The sequence below is a fragment of the Sander lucioperca genome, chromosome 10 (genome assembly GCF_008315115.2).
Source record: "Sander lucioperca isolate FBNREF2018 chromosome 10, SLUC_FBN_1.2, whole genome shotgun sequence".
NCBI lineage: Eukaryota > Metazoa > Chordata > Actinopteri > Perciformes > Percidae > Sander > Sander lucioperca.
Window position 1 is genome coordinate 10,321,620 of NC_050182.1, and position 27,550 is coordinate 10,349,169.

The window sequence follows — 27,550 nt, forward strand, 5'->3', positions numbered from 1 at the left end:
TTAAGGTGTAAAATGCTCAAAAAAATAAAATTAATTATAATTACTACGGCCACCAGAGGTCGCCGCCTAACAACAAACGTAAATATGGGTCGTAATAAGCTGCTTTTACAGACGACCTACTTTAGCTGTTTTTGGGGAGATATCTGTGGCCAACAGAGATTCTTTCACACGTCTGTTTTTGAAAATTGAAAAAATTAAAACATTCAGTGAGGGTGGAAGAGCAGATCTCCAGTACAACCTGTGGCCTCAGATACCAGTTTCGACTCATGCTGCTCTATTTTCTTTTTAGGCCACCACAGAGACCCGTGGCTGTTCATAGCTCTCCATCCTCTCCTCCTTATTACTGACACAAATTGTAAAGCCCACAGCGAGTCTTCTTTAACACTATGTTGATTTTTATCAGCTGTATATTACTATTAGAACCAACCCAGAACTGCCTGATGAATGACAAGCACATATCCACTGCAAAGAGCGAGAAATTGTGCTCAAAAGATGACACTTGCTCATCTTTCGATGAACTTGGTGAGACGTTCATGCACGCATATGCATATGACTTGTGATGGTTGCCATAGTAATCTCCCTTAGGCACAAGGCAATTTTTGGAGTAACTGCTATGGGCAACAGCAGCTCCTCAGCATTTCTGCTTTAACCAAATAGAAACAAGGGCCAAGTATCCTTTGAATAGATTATGAACACAATATTATATTTTGACCATGTCGATTTTCCACACTTTCTACTACTTAGTGCTTAAATTAAGAATTCAAGCACATCTTTCAGCTGTATATTTTTTTGCAATGTGTAAAGGGATTAATTAAATGCCTGTGATGTTTTTCTTATTATATTATTTCTTGTTCATGCTGCTGAACTGGTACAACCTTGGGTTCTATGACTCAGTTGCTCTGATGTATAAGAACAAATGCTGTTATTAAGTTGCAGAGAACAATATTTTCCCTCCCTCCATTCACTTTTAATAACCAACCAACAGAAACAAAGCAGGTGCAGGCATATGAGTGAGATAATATCCACAAAAATGGGTCCTGCTTAAAGGATTTTTTTTAATAACCATAGTCTTATTTATATTTATATCATATCTTTTGTTTGTTATATCTAATTTTAATCCCATTTCTAGCAGCAGCAGGAAAAAAGCAGCTGTTTTAAGCAAAAATGCACTCATAAACAATTGTATACTACCTGCTCAGCACCATACAGCAGACAAGCAAAGTAAGCGACTAGCTGAGGATGAAAATGGACCTTTTTCACAGCAGACATTTTGACTTGTCATAGTAGGAAAAGCACAGCTAAGTGGAATGCAGCCACCATTAATGATTTATTAATTATTTTAATTAATGGTTTTGAATACACCTGTGCTTTTCCTACTATGACATGTCAACATGTCTGTTGTGAAAAAGGTCTATTAAACATCTATGAAGAGACAGATTTGTTTTTACTGAGACTTTAAGGACCAATGTTTGAGACTTTAGGCTTTACCCAGTAGGATATGATAATGTTACTCACCGTCTCCTGAATGTTTTTTTAGGCTATTGTTAAAACCTTAGCTTGAGTAACTTTTTAAGGCAACAATATGTCATGGCTGTATGTCTGGCAGATTGTTTAAGAGTTCAGCTGCCCTCTAGTGGCCATAAAATGATTAATGCATCTTTAACATGAACCTTTCCCTTCCTTTCTCAGGTTAGAGTGAGTGAAGGTAGGGTGCCTGGTTAGCGGGGGCCCATATATAGAGGTTTACTCCTTGACGCAGTGGTCGCGGGTTTGCTGCATGTCATTCCCCTTCTCTCTCCCATTTCAAGTCTAAACTATCCTATAAAGGCCTGAAAAAAATGCCCAAAAATAAATAGAGTGAGTGAAGGTTGATTTATAGTTGTGTGTTAAGAGGTTTTGGCATACTGTAGCTATAGACCCTATGCGCGTAGCCACCATAGGCTACACTGTAGCTAATGTGCACTGCTCAGAAATGTAACTAAAGATCAGCGGCTACAGAGATGCCACGTGAAGATGAAAAGAACTATGATTGGTTAGCTTGGGCTGCTTTTTATTTCCCCCACAAAAGTCTTATGCCAGTAGATATTGTTAAAAAATGAAGGATTAACAAGCAAGTTGAAAGAAGCTCAAGGCCGTGGGGAAGAATTCCTTGATGTGAAAATGGAATCTGAGTCGATTGCATACAGATGGCCGCCCACCAAGAGCCAGGTTCTGTCCGAGGTTTCTGCCTGCTAAAAAGGACGTTTTTCCTCGCCGCTGTCGCACAAAATGCTTGCTCTTGTGGGAATTGTTGGGTCTCTGTAAATAATAGTATGAATATGAACAGCATCTTATGGCCCTTATTTGACTCCTCAGTCCTCGGCTGTTCTGTCCCTTCTCAGTGAAGGCCGTCTTAGAGCTCTTGCCTCCTCGGTGGGAGGGACTAAGACGCGAGGAAGGGAGGCAAGTGCTTGAGGAGGCAATTTAAGGACTACGCGATGCACCGCTAGACCTACGCTATCTGTGAAGTTTTGTGAGATAAAGTCTGTTATGATTTGACACTATGAATAAAATTAAAAATGGAATTAAAGCACAAAACAGAAAGAGGGCGCCATTTCTTCATAACAAACAGCAGAAGCTTAACGTACAGACATATACATGCACATACATACCTGTTCCGAGGTACAGGACGCTGTAGTGCTCATCATTGACCGCCAGGACGATGTCTGCCACAGCATGTGTGATTTGGTCATCTGTGGGCAGGTCCAGTGGAGCCACACCGACGGGCCGGATCACATCCTCAATTTCTGGATGGTATCTGATCACCCCAAGGTTTTTGATGTCGTTGTGACCTCCTGCTGTTGAGTTTTTGCGGACACACTAAGAGGAGAATTGATGTTATCGATTCAGACCAGGCTGGGCTCTTGAATAAACAAAATGCCCTTGGACAAAAGAGTTTGAAATTGCTTTTCTTTTAACTCATGCCTTTCAAAAAGAGAACTTCAATCTTTTCACCTCAGAAATAAAAGGCTGACTCATGCAATTGCAGTTCTATTGCAATGCTGTTTTTCCCAGATTAGTGTGACAAAAAAAGAAAGGAAATAAAAGTCTTGTTCTTACCATCCCAGGGCGACTGCCAATGAATGGACTGCTGTAGCCCTTCAGTTTGGATGTGGAGAAAGCCTGGTCAATATCTTCAATGGAGTAGGCACAGATCACTGTTCTACCCCTGAACAAAGGCACAGAAAAGAGTAATTACATCCATAGTAAAAGCAAGGTGAGTGGTTATGAGGGCCATGCGAGGACACAGATAGAAATTCACAGCCGACACAGGACCCTAAAACAGTAAATCTATAGTCTATAATCCCTGGCTTATTCTCGGCGAGTGGGCCCCTGAAAGCGAATCAATGTCTATTTGTTATTCTTGCCACCAGTTGAATAAGTCTAACTTTACTGACCAGTTAAATTAAAAAGAATGTATTTGTCTCCTTTTTAAAAGAAGACTCTGAACTGCAAATTAAATTAGTTTTAAGCTAACTCTGATGCAATATTCAAACCGCAACATTCATGTTCCGTTTTGTATATTGTCCCTTTACAAATGGATCAAAAAAAGAATGTGATTTGTCAGGGTAGAGGGCAATTAATGTCAGTCATTCCTGCATTCCCATGGTTCTCTTTTTGTCTTTTCAGAGAAGCCACATGTAGCACCTTCACTACTCCAAATGTAAGAAAAATACAAAAATAAGAATCTGCCGAAATCAGTTACCATTGTATGAAACAATTAGACATTTTTTCAGCAACGTTTTGCAGACAATGATACCACGTGTTCTTGTATTATTAGATGTATGACAGCTGATTTCGCTAAAACAAGACTTATATACTTTGTGAACAATAATTTGCCATATTTTTATTCCCACGGAAAACTGTTCTAACAGTCACATAAAATGGAAACTGACACTGACATGGTACTTTTTCAAAATCCGATATAATGAGAATGTATTCAGTGTGTGTGGGTGTGTGTGTGTGTGTGTGTGTGTGTGTGTGTGTGTGTGTGTGTGTGTGTCAGTAGGTGCTGCTGTTATGTGGTGTGTACTGCTGTGTGGGTGGAGTGGAGTGTCAGTTACTGTTATTCTTTAGCTTTATTTGTTGTGTTATCAGTTTGTTATATGGTAAATATTTGCATGCTCTGAAATACCAAACAGAGTTTCTGAATATAACTAAATATTAAGTCAGATTATAAAAGTCAATATTGAACCATTATGTTTGCAGTCTGCTCTGATTGATCAGCGTTTCCAGATCTTCCGCATCTGCGCTCACTGCACCATCATGGCAGCCGGGGAATGACTGTAACGGCACTGTAGCAGCACGTTGTACGTTTATATAGTATTGTTGTGACATCACAACTCTACAGAAATGCTGACGGCTCATTTAAAGGTTCGTTTTTGATATGTTTACAATATTTATATAGCACCTCGACCTGCCTTGTAATCAAAATTACTTTTTAAAATATTGTCCAAAGGCAAATGGTTTTTGTGTGTAACATTAATGATACTGACAGCATGTGATGCTGGTCTTATTTCAGCATCAGGTTATATCTGCAGTCACATATAAAAGAAATAAAAATTACCCTTTTAGCTACCAAGCTACTTTTGCCGCTGAATGTGCTCTAATGTCAACCAATTCTTCCGAATAATTCATATATAAACTAAATGCTTAAATGTTTTGGGGTAAATATAAGGCTACCTGGACTTAATCAACACATTGACAAATTGTTCATGTACCATGTTCGCTGTACAACCCTGTTCAATAATTAGCCTGGTTTGAACAACCAAACAAACTGAGATAAAAGTATGAAGAACTTTATTACCCATGAATCATGGTAAGTCCCTTTAGGGAAAATGCCTAAGCCTCAAACAGAAACATATGAAACATATCGAGCTGGAATTGTGCTTCTCTGGACTGCACGCAGGCAGCTCGCGCCATGGCTGTCCCTTTTAAATGTTTCTCTTTGTTTCGATCTCTATTTCGAACCTGCCTCCAGACAGACTAGCCTCTGCAACCTATGATTACCCGTAACACCCTTCTCTGAGTATTTTAGCACAATTCCAGCTTCATGCAAAACTTTTTGTTCCCATAAGCCAATTAAACTGTAGAGGTAGTCAAAGTGTTTATATGTTCCAGCTCACCATGCGTTGGAAAACAGGCCATACAGGACTCCAGCCCTCTTGTCTTGCGCTGTCAGCACCACCGCCTGCTTCATGTTGTTGTACTGCTGCTGAGTGTTTCCTGCGCCGCACATGACCCGGGCCTTCATGAAGGTGGTCCATGAGTCTGCCAGCAGGGCTTTGATGCCGCCTTCGTCCACCTGGAAATAATATAAAAGGACTGTCACAACAAAGCCATACTAGGGCAGCCAGGTTGCCAAATTGATTTTGAATTTTACTTTGTGTCCCCTGCCAGGATGTGACACTGACCCCTTACCACAGGATACCAGGAGCCCTTTTTCCCTCCCACATAGGAATACATTTTGGAATATGTTGCTTGTTTTATGTCTGAGCATTCAGTACACAGATGTGTGTAACTTAGCTCAATAAAATCCACCTACTTAAAGCTAAAGCTATCTAATGGACATGTCAATGTAGCCTGGATATCCAGACCTAAGTCCGAAAGATTAAGGGTCTGGCATTGAGTGATGAAAATGGCCCAACTCGAGGGGCGGCACAAAGCATGTATTTGAAAATCTCACTGCACGCAATTGGATAACACTACGACCAATCACAACAATACACAGGGTGACGTATCCAGAGCTCCATACGCATAGCTACCAGCGGAGCTAACTGGTAGATTAAACTGTCGTCATCTGTTTAGCTCGCCTCTGGCCCGCCTATATCAGATACCACGATGTGATTGGTGCAGCTCAGCTACAAGGGCATAGTTGATGAGCATCATTACTCAATGCCAGAGTGACTTGATTGTGCTCTCACGAGAACTCTGAATTTCCAGGGTAACGTCAATGCACAGGAGGAGAGGAAAATGAAGTTCTGGTTAGAGAGCAAAGATGTGTACTCTATGTGACAACAACATCTTGGAATAAATCCTTTAATTAGCAGATGAAGAAACTCCAAATATCTAAGATAGATAATCATCACAGAAAACCTTACTTTTCTGCTATTATCACTTATGTATCTTTTGTTTTGGGTGTCTGAGATTCATTTTCAAGATTAAGTTCAAAAGGTGACTCATGGATCACACAGGGCAGCAGCTGTTTCCCATTTGATGGCTGATTGGGAAACACTTGCTTTGACATCACTGATTGGAAAGTTTTAAGAAGGCTTTCAAGTTTCTACCCAGAGAAAACGCAACGCGGTTCTAAATTGTACTGAACTTTTCTAATTTACTGTACAGCATGTAAAACAGGAAACGTGTTTAGAAAATGTAAAACACAAATTAACTCTAAACGACAGCACATCGCCTTGTGCTATCTTGCATTTTCACTGAGCACATTTGGGATTTGTTCCAACTTTAAAGCGTTCAATCCTTAAGTTCATTTTATTAGCAATTCATTTAAAACCAGTGGTTTTCTTTCAAAACACCGTATTCATGCAAAATCTTCAGGCCTCTAAATAATTGATCAAATTAAACGATTTGAGAAAAGCACTCTTTGATTGCCTGCATGGCTCACAACTCAGATATATACAATGTGACGAGAGATTGCAAGAGTGGAAAAAAAAGGTTGGGTGTATGGACCTGGATTCATCCTTATTTCCCTTAGTCTATATAGAGGACTACATTTCCCCTAAGCGTCTTCGTTACTCGTTACTTGCAAGAAATGTTTTTGTAAAAGGGGACTTTAACTGCCACCAAAGTCGTTTTCTGGTAACATACTTGTACTTTTAAGTATTGCTTCCAAGTACTTTATACAAGAGATAGTTCTGTCAATGCAAGAATACATTTCCCCAAACACAGACATAAAAGTGGTGCGTGGCCGGGTTAGCTCAGTTGGTAGAGCAGGCGCACATATATCAAGGTTTACTCCTCGATGCAGCGGTCGCGGGTTCGACTCTGACCTGCGGCCTTTTGCTGCATGTCATTCCCCCCTCTCTCTCCCCTTTCATGTCTTCATCTGTGCTGTGGAAATAAAGGTCAAAAAATAAAAGTGGGATTTTTACCGTACAGATTCGGCCAATGCGTGCCCTGTAAGGCTCCTCGTCCACTCTGGCTGTCTTGTTGAGCTCACTGAAGAAGAAGTAGATCTCCTCCTTGTACTTCAGTGTAGACGGCATTATGGCTGCACCGGCAAACTGCGGATCTGGTGATGAGATTTAAACGTGTCCGTTTAGATATCGTCACTTTGTTTCCAATTTACCTTCAACACGTGTCATGGGTCAACCAATATCATCCCCTATTGTCTTATTTCATGATTACATCACCTTTTTATGCTAGTGTAGTGTTAATAACAAATAGAACATTGTCAATGTTCTCAGAATTGATTCTGCTACACCCTGCTACACCCTGTAACGCCCTACAGTGCCCTGCTACGCCATGAACTACTACAACTACTATTTCTAGTCATAGTTCCATTATCTTTATTGTGACTATTATTGCCACTGTTCATCACACCCCCAACCGGCACCGTCGGACACCGCCTACCAACAGCCTGGGTTTGTCCGAAGTTTTTCCTCGCCACTGTCGCACTAAATGCTTGCTCTTGGGGGAATTACTGTAATTGTTGGGTCTTTGTAAATTATAGTGTGGTCTAGACCTACTCTATTTGTAAAGTGTCTTGAGATAACTCCTGTTATGATTTGATACTATAAATAAAATTGAATATAAAATTAAATTGAATGGCTGCTTCCAGTAGATATGTTTCTGGTTCGCTTTTTACGGCTGTAAATAACGTGACCCAAACCACAAACACAGTGACAGGGAATACACCCACATGTTATTTCTCCCATGGGAATGACAGCGGGGTGATTTACAGAGAGTTCCACCCACCATCTCCAAATTCATTAGTCTAAACCTGCACGGTTTCTGCGTGACTCCCCTCCTCCTACTCACTCAGCAGCCAAACGTTCTCCGTCTTCAGGAGTTTCTGGGATCCAAACGTACGGCGGATCGAGCCGGCGTGACCTGCCACCGACGACATAGCAGAATACAGACTCCCATCTGAAACAGAGGATAAACAGTGGGTAAAAAGAGAGAAAAAAAAGGTACTGAAGGAGAGGAAGAGAGATTGGAGTTACACAGAAGGGGGTTGACTGAAGCTGGAGAAGAGGAAGATACAGAGAGAGAACATTAAACACAGAGAGGGAGAGTGAAGACAGAAAAATAAGGAGGCCCAGGAGTCCGAAGACAGAAAGACAAGTGAGGAGAGAAGGAAAAGGAGAGCAAGAGCAAAGAAGACATCAAGGCAAAGTAGCTTAGTGCACTGATGAGCAGCCACCAATCACCATATTCTCTCAGAGCTCTGTCTCCATAGCGATGCAGAGGGAGAGCGTTTGAAACCGTAGGAGTAACATCTTAATTAAGATCGCTATTAGAATGCTGTTCAACTCAAGCAAAGGGGTTCGGCTCATTGCTTCAACAATCGATCTCCATCTGGAAGAGCGTCCTGCCGCGCACACTAACCTCTCTCTAATATCAGAGTCTATACAAACAAAAGTCTATACAAATGAATCCATCTGCATTAGATGGTTAAACAAACAGGCAGTTTGTCCATCCCTCATCATGCTCTGTGACCACTGGAAGATGGTTTTAATTCCAAACATCTCTATTTAGTTAATGTCCATATCACACAATTAGGAGTTCCATTCCCTGTGGAGAGAAGTCCGATGTAGTTACGTTGTGAAAGTGATGAATCACGCCTCTAACAATTGCTTTTTTATCCAGTCCAGTTGAGCTGGATTTAGCTCTAGCTTTAGTACATGAGGTATCAAATTCAGATTACTCTACAACGGGCAATTCCTTTTTACAGTTTGTCGCCGTATGTCCTTCTTTTCGGCCGGATATCCATTACCTTCCGCTTTCTTTGTGTTGGCATTCTAAACTCTGGTGGATTTATGAGAACTATGATTAACTGCTCCTCAGATCTCTGCAGCGTAAATCCAGACAGCTAGCTAGACTATCTGTCCAATCTGAGTTTTCTGTTGCACGACTAAAACAACTTTTAAACGTACACGTTCCACCAAAACAAGTTCCTTCCCAAGGCTATTTTGCAGCGGCACCGTGGCTCTGTCCGGCGGTTGGCACTGCCCAAGGCGATTGTGATTGGTTTAAAGAAATGCCAATAAACCAGAGCACGTTTTTCTCCCATCCCAGAATGCTGTGTGGACTAGCCAGACCCTCCTCCGCAGCGCTGTGGAGGAAGGTCTGGCAATGTGAAACTACAAGTGCACAGATCAATGGGTTGTGTTTAGTAGCCAGATGTAGATGTAGGAATAAAGGAATTTGCATTGACAAGTAAATTATTAATTATTTAGTTTTCGCCATATTCAGGTCACTTCTTCATGTCATACACCCTTTCCTGCCGTGTGTTGAGGCAAACCAACTGTGGCTACTTTGAATGAGAGCTGTAATACTGTGATATAATAAAAATCTTGAAATGATTTCCATTGACAACAACGATTAATCTGATGTACCAGACAGTCAGCAGTCTGTGGATGTTAAAATGTGGCCAGATATTGAGTTTTCTGAAATATATATATATATATATATATATATATATATATATACGTACCTCAACTGGGTAAACTAAAAGTAAACTAAACCTGCAGGGCAAATACATACAGACATACCTACATATATATGGCTGGTCCTTTTTTAAAGAATGTGTCAGTCTGATGAAAATAACTCGGGCTTCACAGGATATTCTGGTTATATGACATGTTTTTTAGATTTTACACAGCTCTACCATCCTTCTTGTCTCTTTAGCATCTAGGAGTCTGTCAAACTAGCATCTGAATTCTATCTGAATCTGTTTGTGCAGTCAGTTGTACAACCGCTCCCTTTTAGCAGTGTTTTACATGTTTTTTTTCCTTGTGAATGCACAACGGCAGATGGCTGACTCTTATGTGCTTGGCACTCAGGGGGGTGTGATCCCCTGGTGATGTTAACACTCGACAAATTACATACATGATCTACTAAGGCACAGGAATGCAATGATTAAAAATAATTAAAAATATCTCTGTTTTTGAGTTTTTTTTGTTTTTTGGGGTTGTTGGGGGGGTGAGGAATAAGAAGACTAGGGGAGTTTTTCTATATCCGAATCATGTCTCTAAGGATAGATAGCGGGTGTTACTTAACTATATATCTTTAAATGTTACAGTTATGGCGAAGAAATAAACAAGTTTGCTGATTTCACATATATCACATTATATGAAACTAATGTATTTGCAGTAACGCTTTAAACTTGGCTTGTCTAGTTCTCTTGAAAATCGACTTTCCCCATGAGAGATTAATAAAGTTCTTCATTTTCTTCTCTATGCAGCTAAATAGCAAGGCTCGGACACTGATAGATCGGATCTTGATTCAACTGTGTAGTGAATTGCATCACTCACTCAATAGCCTTAACCTAAGTGAGGGTTCTTTCATTGTAATATTGATAAAAAGCTGGGTTTGTAACTTAGAAATAATTTCTTCTGAGTTTATTCTTTGAAGAATGATGTGATGTACAAAATGACAACACAAATAAAAGCTCCCCCAAAATTGCCTCTAAACCCAGGAAAAAGAAACATATTTAATAACATAACGTAATAATTATGTTTCTCATTGCACATATTAACCAATTAGCATGGACCATTGTTCTAAGTAATAGGCAACACATTAGATCTTGTTTAAAGTACTTATGTTACAGGAGAACCAAGACATTTTCTAACGCACCAATCTTGTAATGGATTGGCTCTTTAAAATATTGTGAGTTACTTTCTATAAAAGCATCTACTCATTTTCATGTTATGAATATAGACTGATAAAGGAGACAGATCACTCCTGGGAGCCCGGAAAGTGTCGCTCTGCTGCTCCCAACTCAAATGAGCAAAGTTAATACAAAGAGTTGAAGAAGGCTTTGTTCCAAAATAAGATATTAGAAAAAGTGACACCTTTGGGAAAAAAATAACAACTTCAGACTTCAGACCAGAAATGGTGACACTTATTCTTACAGTATTAACTAAACCACTCTATTCTTTAACCAATTTCAATTACCTCATTCATTACTTTCTCACTCCTTCTATTTGGGCCTGTTCATACCAGCATTTTATGATGACAAACTCCATCACCAAATTCAATTAATTGAAGTTGAATAATCACAATCGGATGCTTTCATTTTGTCCACTGAGCTCAACTTTTGTGAATTTTAAAATGCAAATCAGCACTCTCCAAAAACAGAAGAAGCTATCGAGTTGTCTATTATGCATCATTTTAAAATATGGCTTTGTATGGCTTTTGCAGCCAGTTGTGATCAATACATTCACCAAACTAAACCAAAAAATACATTGTTTGTGTAATTGCCTTCCAAAAAAGACCCGTATACAGTAAGTGTTATCTGATCGGTTGTTAGTGCCTCCAAAAATCACTGGTACCAAAATGATTCACATGTCTGTTTTCTAAAATGGCACTGATATGGTTAAGGTTTGATAAGGTTTAGCCTCAAAAACAACTTAGTTAGGAGAGATTGGGGTTGGGGTTGGAAGTACATTCATGTTGTAGTACTTGATGGGTAAATGGAGTTTTTTAGTGTGCTTTGTTTGAGCTTGGTGAGATAGCAAACCAATTGGCTAGCTAGCTATCGGTTATTGTGGCCACAATAGCTTCCAGGATTGTGGTACTATATTTGCAACAACTTGCAAGGTAATTGCAAGGTCACTTTCTGATGTGACCAAAATCCTGTCCGTTCTGAATTCAAGCGGGATTGCCTATCTGGTTCATCATCCAATCAAAAAAAGCTTTAAAATACCTGTCCTTTACTTTAGTCCACACAGGAGCCAACTGCTTTAACTAAGGTCACCTGTCATCTGCCTCCAGCTGCTGGTTCATCAGGTTCACTGGCAACAACACAACTTCTTCTTCGTCAAGAATGTTTCATAGCAGTGTCTTCCTTTCCTGATACTAAACCATGAAGAATCCATACAGTTAGTCAGTGTTGAAGAAATCAAGACCGGTCTTGGTCTCAAGGTCTCGGTCTTGTCTCAGGATCGACCCGATTTTTACCCCGCATGTCTCGGTCGCGGATAAAGAGGACTTGGGGATTGTATTTCAAGACCGGCAGGGATATCATTATATTGCCTGTGTATCATCTGATTATGTGTTAACATCATTGCTTTGATTGGATGTAAACTTCCTGCTTTAAATGCAACCAATAACTTGACTCATTTCTACTTTGAAATGTGTTACTGTTAACCTCCGTTCCCTGCCCCCCTTAAAGTGTCCATATTATGAAAAAATCTCTTTTTCTGGTTATTTTGTGTCTCTGGTGCTTCCACACGCATACAAACTTGAAAAGAAAAAACATCCATGCTGTTTTGAGTGAGATAGGGGTTTCTGAATGTGTCCTGCCTTCAGTCTCCGGGTGAGCTGTTCAAAATCGGCAGAGCTTTCTACGTCACTAGCTGAAACGAAGGGGCTAACCGTAGCATGCTAGCTCGTTCTCAATGGCAAAACACTGCTACAACACACACTAGTTCACCATAATCTACAAAAGAACTACTTACATGTCCCTCGTCTGCAGGTATTCCACGCAAAGTTGGAAGTGTGCCCTCATTTAGAAGAAGTCTCCCGGCTAATCCTGCCATGTACTGACCGAAGTTGTTTAAACAGCTAGCTAGCTGATATGATCCTTACCTAACTACTGTGCATGTGCGACTGCCAACAAAGATGTTACAGCAGTGAGAGGTCTCACTCTGTAGCTAAAACAGAGACCTGAACACAGGGTGAAAAGAGGAGCTGTAGCAATGTGCAGTACAACAAAAATATGGTGTTTTTTGAAAATTAAACCATGTAAACCTATTCTGGTACAACCTCAAAATACAATTATGAACCTGAAAATGAGCATAATATGAGCGCTTTAACACACACTCCCAAAGTGAATGTAGGTGAAGCTCTGGCTGTCTGGGAGATGTCAGTCAAATCGTTGGTAATAACACTTTATTTATTAATAATACACTCTGGTCTTGGTTTAGGTTGTCTTGACTACAACACTGCAGTAATTAACTATATCTATATATAAAACTATAACTATATATGTTTTTGCAAAGTTTTATTCTTTTGTTTCCTAGTGAATCATGAACTCCTGCCAGCAGATATGTAATTTCCTTTTTGCGTTTGTTACCTGCAGGCAAGCTGATGGACTTTTGGGAAGGATATGGTGGTGAGATGTCAGAGGCTGATGCTATCTGCCCGTTGCCCTGGACGTCAGTCAGCACAGTCTCATTTACCTGCCAGGAGAGGAAGGAGACCTTTGAGCCTGGAGGAAGTCTAGTATTTAAACGCTGTTCATTACGGGCATGCACACGCCTGCTATCACAAGACCCAATACTCAGAGTTATCTGTTTATCACCACAGCTTACACCTTATTCCGTGGAGGTACATATTCATTACTGAGAGAAAACATCCTCCATGGCAATAAATAACTCCCGGCCTTTATTTAACCAGCACAAGAAATAAATGAGCAAATACATGAATGCTAATTTCAATCGATCTTGAGACTGATTAGACTAGAGGCTTAGCAGCCACAGCAGCAACCAATACAATGACGTTGGGACGTTTGCAGTGCCTGCAAAATAATATGCAGTACAACAGAATTCAAGGATTTTGTCTGAAGAAACTCTTACCAGCATCCAGCACCTGGGGCTTCCAGCATTAGTTCCACATATTATCATTGTGTCATTTACTTTCTGAATGACGGTGATGAAATTATCACACTCCAACTGTGAATGAAAGAGACAGTGAAAGAGAGGGACAAAGGCAGTAAATGAGGCAGAAGTAAGAGGGAAAGGGAGAAAAATATGTGGATTGGAAGAGGATTTAAAAAGGCAGTTAACAGTGGAGAATGTGTGAAAAAGTGATTAGAGAGAGAGAGTGGCAGCACAAAGGGAGAGAGAAAACAAGAATAGACCAATGGACCGAGAAACATACTGTAAACAGATGAAGAGAGGAAGGTGGAATGGAGGGATAAAGAAACAAAGCAAAAGGACATAACACATCACAGATGAAGAGAGAAAAAGCGGATTGTTCAGAGAGAGAGAAATTTAAGAAAAATCGGAGGCAATCCATGCTCTGAACATTTTTGGCAGACAGCACACAGGAGGCTTAGCCCTGCAGTACAGCACTGCTATACTCCATGTTCATCACTTATTCATTAAGTGCAGAAAATGGACTGCTATCTCAAAGGCATTACTGGATGGAGGATAAAAAGGAATACTTAGTAAAACCTCAAGGGGTAAATTCCGATTTTAGGTTGCAGCAGTGCTCATGTTGAGTGATGTTTGTTGTAGTCTGTCTTTAACAACTTTTGGATAAGGATAGCAAAAACTGGAAATGGAGGATGTACACCACTAAGTCCAAAAAGCCGGGCTAGAGCTTGTGTAAGTGTGTGTAGGTGTGTGTAGGTGGATGTGTAGGCGAGTGGGTGGGCTGGGTAATTTGTGTGAGTGCAGACTTTTTACTTATGTTTTTGAAAGAAAAACATTTAGTTTGGGCTTGTTTGCATGTAAGTGATTTTACATGGCCCATGCACACTAAAATCTAGGACTGAGGTTGTAACATTGGAAATTGTTTTAAATGATCTTAGGGTTAGAATAACAGATGATATTTGTTGTTGTGATGTCAACCTCAAACCAATGTCCTGTTCAGTAGTTTAATTTTTGATCAAACTAAAGCTGGTTAAAATTTTTTGTGACGCGTAAGGTTTTGTTGCTTTACTGCACTGCTTGCCAAGAAGCTCTGGACACTGCTAACAAACAATGCTCACTGGAGTACCAGCCTGAGCCTAGAAATCTTAGGAATTGCATCCATATTTAATGAATCACAGCTCATGATTAATGTCCACAGCCAACATCAGTACCAGTGCAGGAAGTAGTGCGCCCTTTACTGTATGTAGCGAGACGGTAAGTAACGGCATTGGGTTGAGGTTGGGGTGTGTGCAGGCATGTCATGTAACCTCAATCTTTCTCGAATGCTAACCAAGAGTTTTTGTTGCTTAACTGCAACTATACCCTAACCATGAGTGTGAAAAGCATTTGTTTAAAAGCACCAACGTTTAAAGAAGAAAAAGGTCCAGTGTTTTTGGAGTCAAGTGAACTACGTTTTGAGTACTTTTACTGACTTGACAAAGGTTTAGGGTCAACCCTAACCCTAGAGCCCTAGAGGACATTATACAACTGTTTTCACAAGCTGAGTAGTACTCCTTGGGACTACCAGCACTGTAAGTGTAAGAGACTTGTAGGGTTAAAAAGGACTTGTAAAGAACTTTCAGGGTTAAAGTAAGGTGGAAGATTAGCTTTAACTTAGGGTAACACTTCGTTCTTGTTATTCTCAACCCAATCTCCGAATCCATCAGCTTTCGGTCTGACGATGATTTAGACTCTGGGAAAGACTTCCTCTTCCGTGGACCGATCATTGTTTACAGTCAAACATTTTGGCTAATCCCTACAAACAAATGCACATTGATAAATCGATAAAAGATTGGTCAGTACTACAGAAACCAGAACACTATCGATACCAAAATCCTGTCCCGTTGCCTACAGATTCTGCATTTATATGCTGATATCTGTTTAGAGAGATTATGTTCAACCTGCACCAAATTTGCTGTCAGTTTATTTGCTCGTTGGGTTCAGCTTTCGAAGATTGTGTGTGCTTTGGACAAACTGAAGCTGAGGCGGATTTGGAGATTCGGTCAGTCAAATTATGTGTGCCACCTACTGTTAACTTCATCTGATTCCAGGGGTAATTGTTTTCCACAAACCTTGTGGCTGTCTATCACTGAAGGATGTCGCGTCCTTACTTTCATTCCCCCTGCCCAGCACCATTGGCTTTATTGGGGAAGATTTACTGTGTCACTCAGTACATTCTCATTTTCCACCATCTGCCACTGCCAGGCTCTCGGGAAGCTTAAGCTCTGTGCAGAGAAGACAGTCCCCTGTTTGTTTTGTGCAATAACTCAAGTAACACTTTGGGGTATACTCACAACCGTGATGGGTTTTAGCTCCCATTAGGTATGGGAGGAAATTGAAATGGTAGAATTCTAAGCTGCCTTAACAGAAAACACAATTTGTCTGTTAAAATTGGGATATGCCTCATTTGTTAAACCTGACTGCAGATTACAGGCCTGGCAGACATTGCTGGATTGGAAACTGAAGGGCTTCGAGTTGCTCAATGTAGCCTCTGATACAGATACTCAAAAACAGATATGAAAATAATTGGCAGCTTTCAAAGCATTGATGTTGCTAATAGATCAACAGCACTTTTAAGCAAGGTGTCACTTCTTTTCTATTGGCAGCACTCAAACTAAAGCAATCATTCATTGAAATTCAAACACAAATTTCCCAACATGTCATTGCGAGGTAATAATGCTAACCCTAAGACAACTGTTACTGTATTTTAAGATGGTGTCCCATTCATTTCAAAAAGATTTGCTCACCACACGCATAATGCGGACATTTAGGCCCACAGAACATGAGCATAACAGACATGCTCCAGCTGTTCTGGCATGAAAATAACTCAAAATATAACTGATGAATCTTCGAGATTTTTTGAATATTATTTTCCCTAATGGCTAGAGTCATCTTGGCAGTGATTGTAATGTTTAAAAAAATGCATTCATCATTTTATATCCATTCTTTCTGTATCGATTGTATACAGTAAAAATGTCATTTTTGCCAAGTGGGAGGCCAGTGACCTGTAATATTCACTGTGGCCACTATGGTAAAATGTCCTCACAGCTATACCCTGGTCCTGTTTCTGTGGGCTTGCCCCTGATATACATCAAAACAGATGTGGACAGAAACAGCAACATGGACAATGGAAACATTTAGGCACTTGGTTGTACATATTACTTAGAAGCGATCCCTTGCAGACATGACCCTTGGGGCAATACAGATGTTGAAAGTATAATTTACCCTTAATAACATTATGGCTATATATTATAATTTGGCTTTAAGGATATAGCAAGGTGAAAATAATTCTCTTTTTAGCTATTGAGCAAATAACCCTAAGAATTAACGGATTTTTCTTTCTTAATGATCTTTCTAATTTCCTGTAATTATAACACAGTGTCAAAATAAATGTGGAATTTATTAATTGATGTAAAATGGTTGAAAAAAAATGGTCTTGGTCTTTAAAGTGCAACGGATAAATACCAAGTCTTTCGACATTTTCGTCCTTGGCACCTTCTGAAGTTCTTTATTTTCTGACAAGAAGCATAACATGCAGCCTTTTATCCTTCTTCCTAAGATTATTCCTGAGCCTCGAAGCATTTTACATTAAGTCAAACTCCCCACGGTCTTAGACTTATTTCAGGTTGAATATTGTATTAATCTCTTGGTATTCGCTAAATCTCATGAAATTATGCATTGCAATTATCAACAGCTCACTCATCTGTGTTTGTTTGTTTGTTTGTTTGTTTGTTTTGAAATGAAGCTGTCTCCTGTGTAATTTATCTAATCTGTATAAATTACCATTATTTATGTATTTATTTGTCTTTATTGCATGTCTTTACTGTGTTTATTTGAATTATTTGGTCTCTTGCGCCCAAGCAAAAATATTAACATGAACCTAAATAACTTAACTAAACATTGTAGCACTAACCTCACTGTAGTGCAACTGCAAATGATGATGATGCAGATGATGATGAGAAACATGATGAGATTGATGATGATACACTGGTGGAGAAGGAGAGTGCTTTGCAGAAATCATGGAGTTGTTTCTACCTCGAGTGGCGCAGCCTTTGCCTTGCAGGTATCAATTGCAGTCTGGTCAGATGCCGCTGGGATCTGTGGGAGGAAGGGCTGTTTAGTTTGTGCAAAGTTCTTTCACACTGCCCTGTTTCAGCAAGAAAAGTGTGACCTTGCTGCAGCAGCTAAAACACAATCCTCACAGAAGATATCTACTTTCTTAGCTGACAGCACTCTGTGATGTTCACTGATTGAAATGTTTCTACTTTTATGCTCCGCTGAACATACATGCACTGGAAATAACTCCTGACAAAATGCCACCTAAATGTGTGTGTAAGATAAAACACACCATTAAAAATCAAAATAGTCCTTCTATGCCAAATGTATCACCAAACGTCTTTTCGTTTCCAACCCAACACTAAGCCCACAATCATTCCGAAAAATAGGGCAGAGTCATATTTGGATAAAAACACATCCAGTTTACAGTCTCTTCAATTTGTCAGGGCTGACACTGCAGCCCACACACTATGTAATCTTGAGCCTATGTTGACATTATTAGCTCGGTGAATGACGTTTTCTTTCCTCACACAGAGATATACAGTGTTGCTTCATTAATGTATGCATGACCCAACTTCCTTTGCCCTCGGCTGCTGATCTGGGTCAGCGGCAGTCCGGCCCTCTTATCTCTCTCTGGCCTCTCTGGCTCAGTGTTGCCCTCACAGCAGGTGGGCAACTCTGTTGTCATCCAGCAGAGTCTGGCAAACAGTGTACCCTAAACCTGGATGCAGGGCGAAACAGCTAGTCTGGGTCTCACCAAAGTTCAGAAATACACCTATTAACATCTCACTAATCAACGCATTGTCATTAATGGGTTTGTATGACATCATACAAAAACATATGCACAACAATTTGTGTGTTATCTTACGAAATTACGGCAAACGCCGGCCAGTCACGTGACAACCGGTCACATGACAGTTAAGTTTAGCTGTCTTAACAGTTAAATTTAGCTGGGTAACTCTGAACGTGGTACAGTGCACTGCGAGGTGATGCCCCTTTCAGCGATTGTTGCAGTTGAGTTTAGCCAGCAATTGGTGACTATGATGTGGCAACCACAGTTAAGTTTAGCCACCAAAATGACTAGTTAATATTAGAAAAACCATTGTGGTTTGGATAAAAACACCGGTCCCCTTAAGTAAGGAACGAGGAAGCACACCCGTTTCCCGACACTAACTCCCGTTTCCTGGGTGAAAGTCTTGTGTTTTCCCCTTAACTTCTCCCAGGACACACTCTGCTCCCCCCGCTGGAAAGCCCTGCGTTTTAGGACCCAACCATCCACCCCAACCTCCTCCCTGCGCAGACCTGATCGGCCTAATACAGCAGCAGTCCATGTGGTTCATACATTGATAAATACGTGGAATAACCAATGTACGAATGACAGTGCATTACTTTTCGTACCTATATGTACGAATTGTTCACGAGAACAGCCTGCACTGATTTGATATGATCGATTGAGCACATGTAAAAATAAAAACCATGACAACAATAATACATTCAGAGATGTCAATCAAGCGCACAGTCCTAAGAGTTTCAACCTTTAGATCCCTGCTGCCTATTTTACCAACCAGCTAAAGTTGTATGTAGGAACAGCAGTTTCAACATTGGTTGGTTGCCAAAGTGGTTTTTGAAGGGGACTGACTTAAGCCTCTTTCCGACCAAGTAGTTACAGGAACGTAGTTATAGGAACAATCCACTTCTAAACAGTTCTACTAACTAATCTCCCCCAAGACCGTTTTTTCTATTTGCATTCACACTGGCCAAGTGGCCAAAGGACCTGACCTTGTGTTATTATAATCACAGCCATCTAACCACCACTATGCAGAGAAGGGAAAAGTGAAGAGTCCCTGCCCTGAAGTAGGAGCTGAAAGAGTTACAGGAACTGTGGCCAGAGGAATTTAATAATCCCCAAATTGGTCCAGTCGGAACAGGAGAAAAATAGGGTTCTAGGAACGTTATGTTCTAGGAACTGCAAAAATCCCTCCGGTTGGAAAGCGGTTTTAAAGACAGTAGATAACATTTGAACTGGTGGTTGGCAACTGATATTTTATAACTACTCTAGTTAGCAGCAGAAGGATTGCCCATTACAAAAGACTGTCTAGAGCTGACAGATCAATTAGGGTACAAGACAGCAAAATTCAGCTAAAGGTAAAGTGTACCTGCAGGTTGCGGACCCCTCTGTTAGTGAACGTCAACACATAGATCATCGCCTGGCCGCCCACATACAGCATGTCGCTCCCTTCCTGGTGGTACATGCTGATGTAGTTCTCCGGTTTGTTGAAGTGGAACCTGGAGGTCTCTGTGGATCATAACATAGTGTATTAGAGAGATGAGCTGGCAGACAAGAGCTTTGCTTGAGTACATTGTTGTTTTTATTGTTAAAATGAAAATATGATGAAGTTCAATTCATATAAATTAACTGAACTCACAGCAAATTATTCTAAAAACAAAACTATAATCAACAAAGACAGAAACCATTTTTGATTTTGAATAACATAGAATTACTTCTGCTGTTACAAATTAGTATACAACTAAGTAAATAACCAAGAAGGAGGAGAAGGAAGAATATATACTGTATTTCTTCCAATCCCAGTTAAAAAGCTATTTCCAAATGACAGGGAATCAATCAAATCAACAGCTAAAGCAAAGAAACAAGGTACTGTAATAAAAACCAAATTCATAAAGTAGAGATCAAAGACAATAACAGAAGTTCAATGCATGAAAGCAAAATTGAAAATACATGAATAAATGATAAAAAGTTATTTAAAAAGATGATCCATGATTTGGCCGGCCTAAGCTCCTCAGGCAGTTTGAACAAATGTCTAGTAGCGCTAATGGCAAAGAGCCAAACCTCTGGATTTTAATCTACATTTAATCTGCCGCCAGCTCGAGTACTCCTCGATATGAACTGGTTTGACGTACCAAAACACTCAATCTGACAATACCACCCTTTTTGGTTTTAGATTAAACATGGAGCCTTTACAGAAACCTGGTTTGGGTGTTAGAGGAAAAGGTCATTTGGTGGAAGCATAAATGTCACTGAAATAATCATGTGGGCAAATACCATCGCAGATGCTTGGATGAATTACTCTCAGGACACCTCCAGACGTCTCAAAAGGACAATTTGGCATTTCTGATTCACCCATCCAATCAGACTTACACTTACCTACGCTGCAACTGTGCCTGTATTTAAAAATAGATTACAATCACTGCTACTATTTAAAAGATGTATATGAAGGAGTTACACAAAAAACTGCCACGTCTAATAATTAATGCTATGTAATTTAAAAATTGGTTTATAAAATATCAAAGTTTCTAGCCCTTTAATAAGGCTCTCTGCTCCAGGAGAACATTTCTCTATTTATTTTGTAAAGAGACAGTTCAGAATAGTCCAGTCTGAAGAGCGTAAAAACTAACTAACAAACCAGCCACCTGTTCAAGCTTCTGACAATAAGCCACTATTTTTTTTTTTTTACAATACTGTAGCAGAAAATAAGCTTTTATTTCCCTTTCATCTTCAACAAAATAATGGGGAGAAAAAATACATCATGAGTTCAAAACTTAATTCCAAACTAATGATGCATTTTGCCTGAATATATACAGATACACTAATAATGATGATGTGATTATACACGCATGGTTACATGGCATTTTTACTGATTCACTTCTCATCTTTGAAACCAAAAAGACATCCAGCCCGACAGCAAAGCCAGGGTGAAGTGGTGGTGATCACTGATACAGGTTGCTAACCAACCAAGTAAGTTACTATGGAAACAGTGGCCTCTCTGACTGTCGGGAATCTAATTGATGATGCTTGTACTTAGGAAGTAAATAATCAACAAGGAAGGCCAATGTGGCTGATGGTAGGTAAGAACAGACATTTCACTCTGACAGTCTTGAGAGGAACTCTGTAGCTGGCAAAGCACACCAACAGATTGTTGAATATATTTGCCTCCGTTGATTCAGTCTGGCTTCAACAACAGAAAAAAAGTCACAATCAAAAGCTGAATAGAAAACAGTGGCTGTTAAAGGGGAACTATGCAGTTTTTTTTAGCTTAATTTACCTTAACTGAACAGCTATGATATGACTTTTTTCTTTTTTTTTGTCGTCTCGCTCCCCCCTCTCGCCTGTGAGCGGAAAAATCACCCTTGCAACTTTTGGCCGGCGAGCCGCCGGCCTCAGCGTCAGGAAGTATCGCGTGATATCAGGTCTCGCGATGTAACAAATTGCTTCACGGCGCTGCACACATACGCCCATTCAGGAACCGCCCAACAAGGTAGCGAGAGGTGGAGTTTTTCACACCATCGTCATGGCTGAGCCAGCCAAAAAGAAGCAGAAAGCTAGGAAAGCATTGTCGGAGGAACAGAGAAAGAGGAAACGGCAGACTGACCGAGCGAGGAGTCAGACACAAGTAAACATAGGAGCTGCCAAATATCTATTCTGAAGCTGTAGGGGGAGCTCTATAGAGAAACCTGCGAGCAAGAAGCGAGAAAACAGCGAAGAAATGGCCAAAACTGCATAGTGCCCCTTTAGCATGTATACTACCCAACTAGCAGCTTATTTTAAAATTTCATTAGCGAGTTCTAATAAAAAATCTTTCACTGATCTACAGGTGGCAGTAGTTCAGTTAAAGGCAGCAAAGAAGAAAACTGCGACTAAGTAAACATGGATGTCAACAATGAGCGTTTCAACATTTTCAAAAAGCAGCTATGCACATGTTTTAAGAGGAAAGAATTGCATTTTTTTTTTTTTTTACAAGTTTCAGTTACACCTCAAGGCACAAACAAAATAATCAAAAACACAATGCATTTAGGTGAGCAACATTGAAGGCCCCGACCAGACAGAGGGCAATGGTTTGCAGTTGCCTTTTGTATGTTATTCTTGCTAGGCAACCACCAAATCACCCATTCTCAGCAAACCGTTATTTTGCTGTGAAGTTAATGACGTCGGGGGTTCAGGGCCAGCCCGTCCTCACCCATAAAATGATTGTGCAAGCAGCTCATAACGACTGACAATTACATTTCTTATTAAGCGGTGACCTTTTGTGGCTGTAGTAGTTATTGCGAGAGAACTGTCTTTTTGAAATGACCTGACTTTTACCTAGGATTTTTACAGACGTTGCGTCCTCATTTTAGTAGACTCATTTTAAGCCAATCCCTAATGTTTTAATAACCCTAAGTATTTTTGTTCCCTAAACTTAACTAGTTCTGTAGTGAATAAGACTCATATACATCACAACTGCACTGAATGCACCTTGCACAACCTTGCACAATAGGTTTATCTACATCCTATCATTACTAGTGAAACAGCTGTTCATTTTTACTCCCCAACTTGCACATAAACTTTATCTATATCTATTGAAACAGTTGTACATTTTATTTCCAAATTGTATATATTTTAAATATTGCTCGTGTAGTATTCTATTATTATTTCATGTATATTGTTTCCTATTATTTAATGTATACTCTGTATGTGTGCTGTGTGTCTGATATTTTGCTGCTGCAACACCGTTATTTCCCATTTTTTGGGATCAATAAAAATCTATCTATCTATCTATCTATCTATCTATCTATCTATCTATCTATCTATCTATCTATCTATCTATCTATCTATCTATCTAAAACTGCCACGGTTACATTACAGCAGTTTATATCGACCTATAATGTAATTTAGGTATGAGGATGTGTTGTCTGGGCGGCATGTTGTCTGGACCGTGAAAAAGCGTCAGGCGCTCAGCATCGCAAAAGCAGGGAGCTAACCCCATCCCCCACCCACCAATCATGATTGGACAAAGTGTTTGAATGCCAGAGATACTGTCCCGATTCTTTAAACAACCACAAGCACACAGGAGCAACAGAACGGGCAGTCATTTCAACAGTAAAGGGTTGCACATATACAACTGAAATGTCACCTTCTGAATGTAGTTTGAGCTGCTGACTTCATTCTCCCTATCTGTGAGCATTTGTTTCTTTTTCTTTTAGTCCTCAGACATTTAATCATTGCTGCCGAGTAAAATCCTTGAATTTTTAAAAGGTCAGCTCTTCAGGAAACAAGAAAAACAGCCTTGTTTTTTAGCTTGTTTTTCAAAAACAAGGCTTCATTAAACTCAATGGTTGCACAGTTTCCTTCCCCTCAGAGGAGTATGTAATCCTCGAAGTTAAAACATTTTCAAAGTCACGTTTAAAGAAACAAATTCCTAAATGCACTAAGAAATGTGTTAATTAAAGAGAGTAGAGGGCAGAAAAGTTTTCACTTGTACATCGATAATACATTCTGGTTATTGAAAAAAGTGAAATAGGTTTTGTTTAAGTTTTCCTTTTCTGGCATCGTACAACGCTGTTATTTTATTTACATAAAATATTTTACTGCAAAGTTGTTTTGTAGATGAACCTCAAGGTTCTCCATTATGAACTAGACAATAAAATATATCAGGATGATGGTTCAATAGGGCATTGAGGTGCTCAAGCCTCTAACTGAGAGAGAAGGTCAACACAAATGATCCCTGAACTTTGGCAAAATGTTCTGTTATTAAGGATGCAGCTGTGGATGTCCAATTAGTTTCAAGAGATTAGCTTTTTTCTCTTTCAGTTCTTCATTCACTTAGACTGGGTAAACCCAGCCCGATCTGCCGGCGATTTGATTTTGCCCTGCAGCTCAGGCTGGAAACCTGTACGTTTATCTATCCTGCTTCTGTTACAATTTTGCGTGGACCAATCACAAACTGGCTTATCCACCTGGCGCGCTATTGGCGGGTTTAACACGATGACGATAGAGAAGCGACCAAGCAGCTTCTTGTTTACATTCAACATAGTGGCCACCGAAGCGCAGCGACCCGTTGATGCTGCTGTCGCTGCTACGTCACCTGGATCGTTGGTCTGATTGGTTGAAGGACTATCCAATTGCGTACAGAGTCATTTGAACTATGCCCGTTGATCACGCCTCTTGTGCAGTAGAAAATACAGAGCAGACTCCCCAGACTAATGCTCAATCTTAAAAGATTGAGCTTGGTCTGCTGATAGCCAGACTATCATTCACTCTCTCTGGCTCTTTCTTTGCATTTGTCTCATTGTTGTCGTTGTCAATCCTCTTTCTCCCAATAAAATTGCGCTATTTATGAAATGTGCCAACCAAAGGTCAAAGTCACACTCATGCAGCTTTCATAGATGTTACCTTTGGATACAGACAGGCTGAAGTTGTGGATAGTTGTGTTACATCTACAGACTGATCCTAACACTTTGGTCCATACACTGCTTTGCACACCATTGTGTCTGCAGTGACCCATTTTTAGCGGGATGATTACTGCCAGCCAAAGAGGAGAAAAAAACATATACCAAAGCACATTTTCCTAAAGCAAAATGCTGTTCCGAGATTGGAGAGCTGCAGACAGAGCGGTGGTAAGCTAATGCTATTAGCTAAAATTACTGTGTTTACCTGGCATCAGTAAGTTACACACAAAAGCATGGCAAGATAACGGCAACTTCTCCATCTTTCCATAATGTAGACAGACACTTATAATAATCTCAGCCTGTCAGTGGCCAAACAGCACTTTAAGTGCATTGATTGCCGCTATTGCCCCAGAGAATTACATTGTAGCTTGTTTTGCGGCTGCTGGTTACAGCGTTCTCGCTCAATACTGGAACAATGGCAAAGATTTTTGTTCACATTAGTCACTTAAACACAAATGCATGGGAAAATAGGGTCCAGGTTGAAAAATGACAAAATTACCCTTTAAGACTGTTAGCACTGTTGCCATTGTTAGTATTGTTAGCCCCATTAATGTGGCTAGTCGCCGTCAATTCAGCCCAGCAACCTGCAGCAAACGTCAGAGGGTGTGTGCAGGCAATCCCAGTCCAGACTCTGAAATGTTGTATATAGCCTCTTTAATATTAATCAATACTAATTATTAACTGTGTTTCTATGGTATGTGCTTATTTCATATGCAGATTAGTTTTTTCTTCTTCATATTGGCTACAGTATATCACTCAGTTTCCAGTACAACTGGCTAAAACTAATGCACTCTAATATGACAGACCTGCCATAAATCCTACCTTAATTAATGTTAAAATCGGTTTAGGTATTGATTCAACTTAATAGTAATTTTAGATGCTGTTTATGGTGTTGATGAATTGCGATGTGTTATAATGAGGTGTCAAATTTATAAAATAAATAAATAAATATATGGATAGACTAATCTCTAAAACAGTTTAAACAAAAAACTGAAAATTGTAACTGTCATGAAGAAATAATTAATTGTACTAATCTCTTAGTTGTTTGTTTGGGAGGATGCACTTGGGATTTCTAATGACGTCTTGTTCCTACTGAGGTTTATTGCACTTATTGTAATAGCTTAGGCAAAAGTGTCAGCCAAATGAAAGCAATATAATGCATTCTCTAGCCCCTACAAAAACGTCAGCCCTCACAGCATGTAGGTTACCCTTAAACTAAACCAAATTTCCACCGAAATCTTAAAAGCAGGTTGTATCCCTGAAAAAGTGCCTTGATATTGTCAGAACCAAACAAATTTGCTCATATAGCACGTATATGCAAACTGAGGACCCTGTTCCCTCTGAGGACCTCGGAGCTGTCCGCGGTGCTGAAACCGCGCCAGCTCTAAAACAACCCCATCTTCTTGTGACGGTTTAGCACTTCAGGCTCAAACTGCGCCTTTGATGGATTTCCTCTGACAGTTTTCTACCTGTGTGAGCGTGTGCGCGCGTGTATGCCCCAAAGACAGGCATTTATATCCAAGGTATAGCATACCCTGCAATTGCATTACAACGAGACTGATTGATATGACTTGCACGTCCGGGGCCGTCATCTTGTGCATTTTGTACTGTTCATCCACGGGGAGGGGGAGGGATACAGACAGAGATATAACTTGACACACAGCCCCCATCTCTACTGATTGCTGAATACATTAGAGGAGTGTGTGAGGTGTAAAAAGGCGTGAGTGGAATAGATAACTAGGAGTAGGCTTGGAATTTTCCATCCAATGCCGTCCCCTCCCTTTCTCCCTATCTCCATGTCTGTGTATTTGTAAATGTACATAATGTATTTAGGCGGCTGCTACCCTAAAGCAACCCTCTTTTTCCCGGAGCCGGACTCAGCTGCTGCAGTGTGAAGCAGCTGCCGTGTCCCGCATTGCAGCTCCGCAAGGACGCGGGAGCTACAGCGACTGTGTCACCCTCCAAAGAGAGTCATATTTCACAGTAACGATGCTTTTTGGCGGTGGCAGGCGGGTGTTTAAAGGGTACAGCTTTGCAGTGTGTTAAGGGCGGATAAGCGCCATGCTCCTCCAAAAGACAGGGGAGGGAGAGGTTGTTTTCTAAGTGCATCTGGTGTTATTTTGCTCGGTGCGCCTGGAGGTGAAAATATGGAGGGACGGTCGCCAATTAGAGCCTAGGTCCCCCTAACTGATACAACCAGCTACGGTGCATTTAACAGACGAGCACACATGGAACTTTTAGTGCACTGAGATAAAGCAAATAGACCAAAATAAAAGCCACAAGTTGCACAAATCAGATCCAAATCATTCTAATGTCATTCCTAAATCCACCTTGGAATTGAATGGAAACCAATGGCCGAGTCGAATCACTCTCAATCCAAATTCTGTATATGATCTCTAGTTAACATT

At 40.2% G+C, this 27,550-nt stretch overlaps 1 protein-coding gene across 1 annotated transcript in view; it reads right to left on the reverse strand.

Annotated features, from left to right (window-relative positions):
- Positions 1-27,550, reverse strand: part of si:ch211-113g11.6 (uncharacterized protein LOC559008 homolog) — a 42,593-nt gene that overhangs the window by 14,219 nt on the left and 824 nt on the right. Inside the window, exons 2-10 of the mRNA XM_031298467.2 lie at positions 20,075-20,214; positions 17,898-17,960; positions 13,803-13,898; positions 13,301-13,406; positions 8,038-8,145; positions 7,149-7,288; positions 5,166-5,344; positions 3,100-3,208; positions 2,652-2,859 (exon numbers count right to left, since the gene is read on the reverse strand). Coding sequence (XP_031154327.1) covers positions 2,652-2,859; positions 3,100-3,208; positions 5,166-5,344; positions 7,149-7,288; positions 8,038-8,145; positions 13,301-13,406; positions 13,803-13,898; positions 17,898-17,960; positions 20,075-20,214 — 1,149 coding nt within the window. The remainder of the gene's footprint in view (positions 1-2,651; positions 2,860-3,099; positions 3,209-5,165; positions 5,345-7,148; positions 7,289-8,037; positions 8,146-13,300; positions 13,407-13,802; positions 13,899-17,897; positions 17,961-20,074; positions 20,215-27,550) is intronic.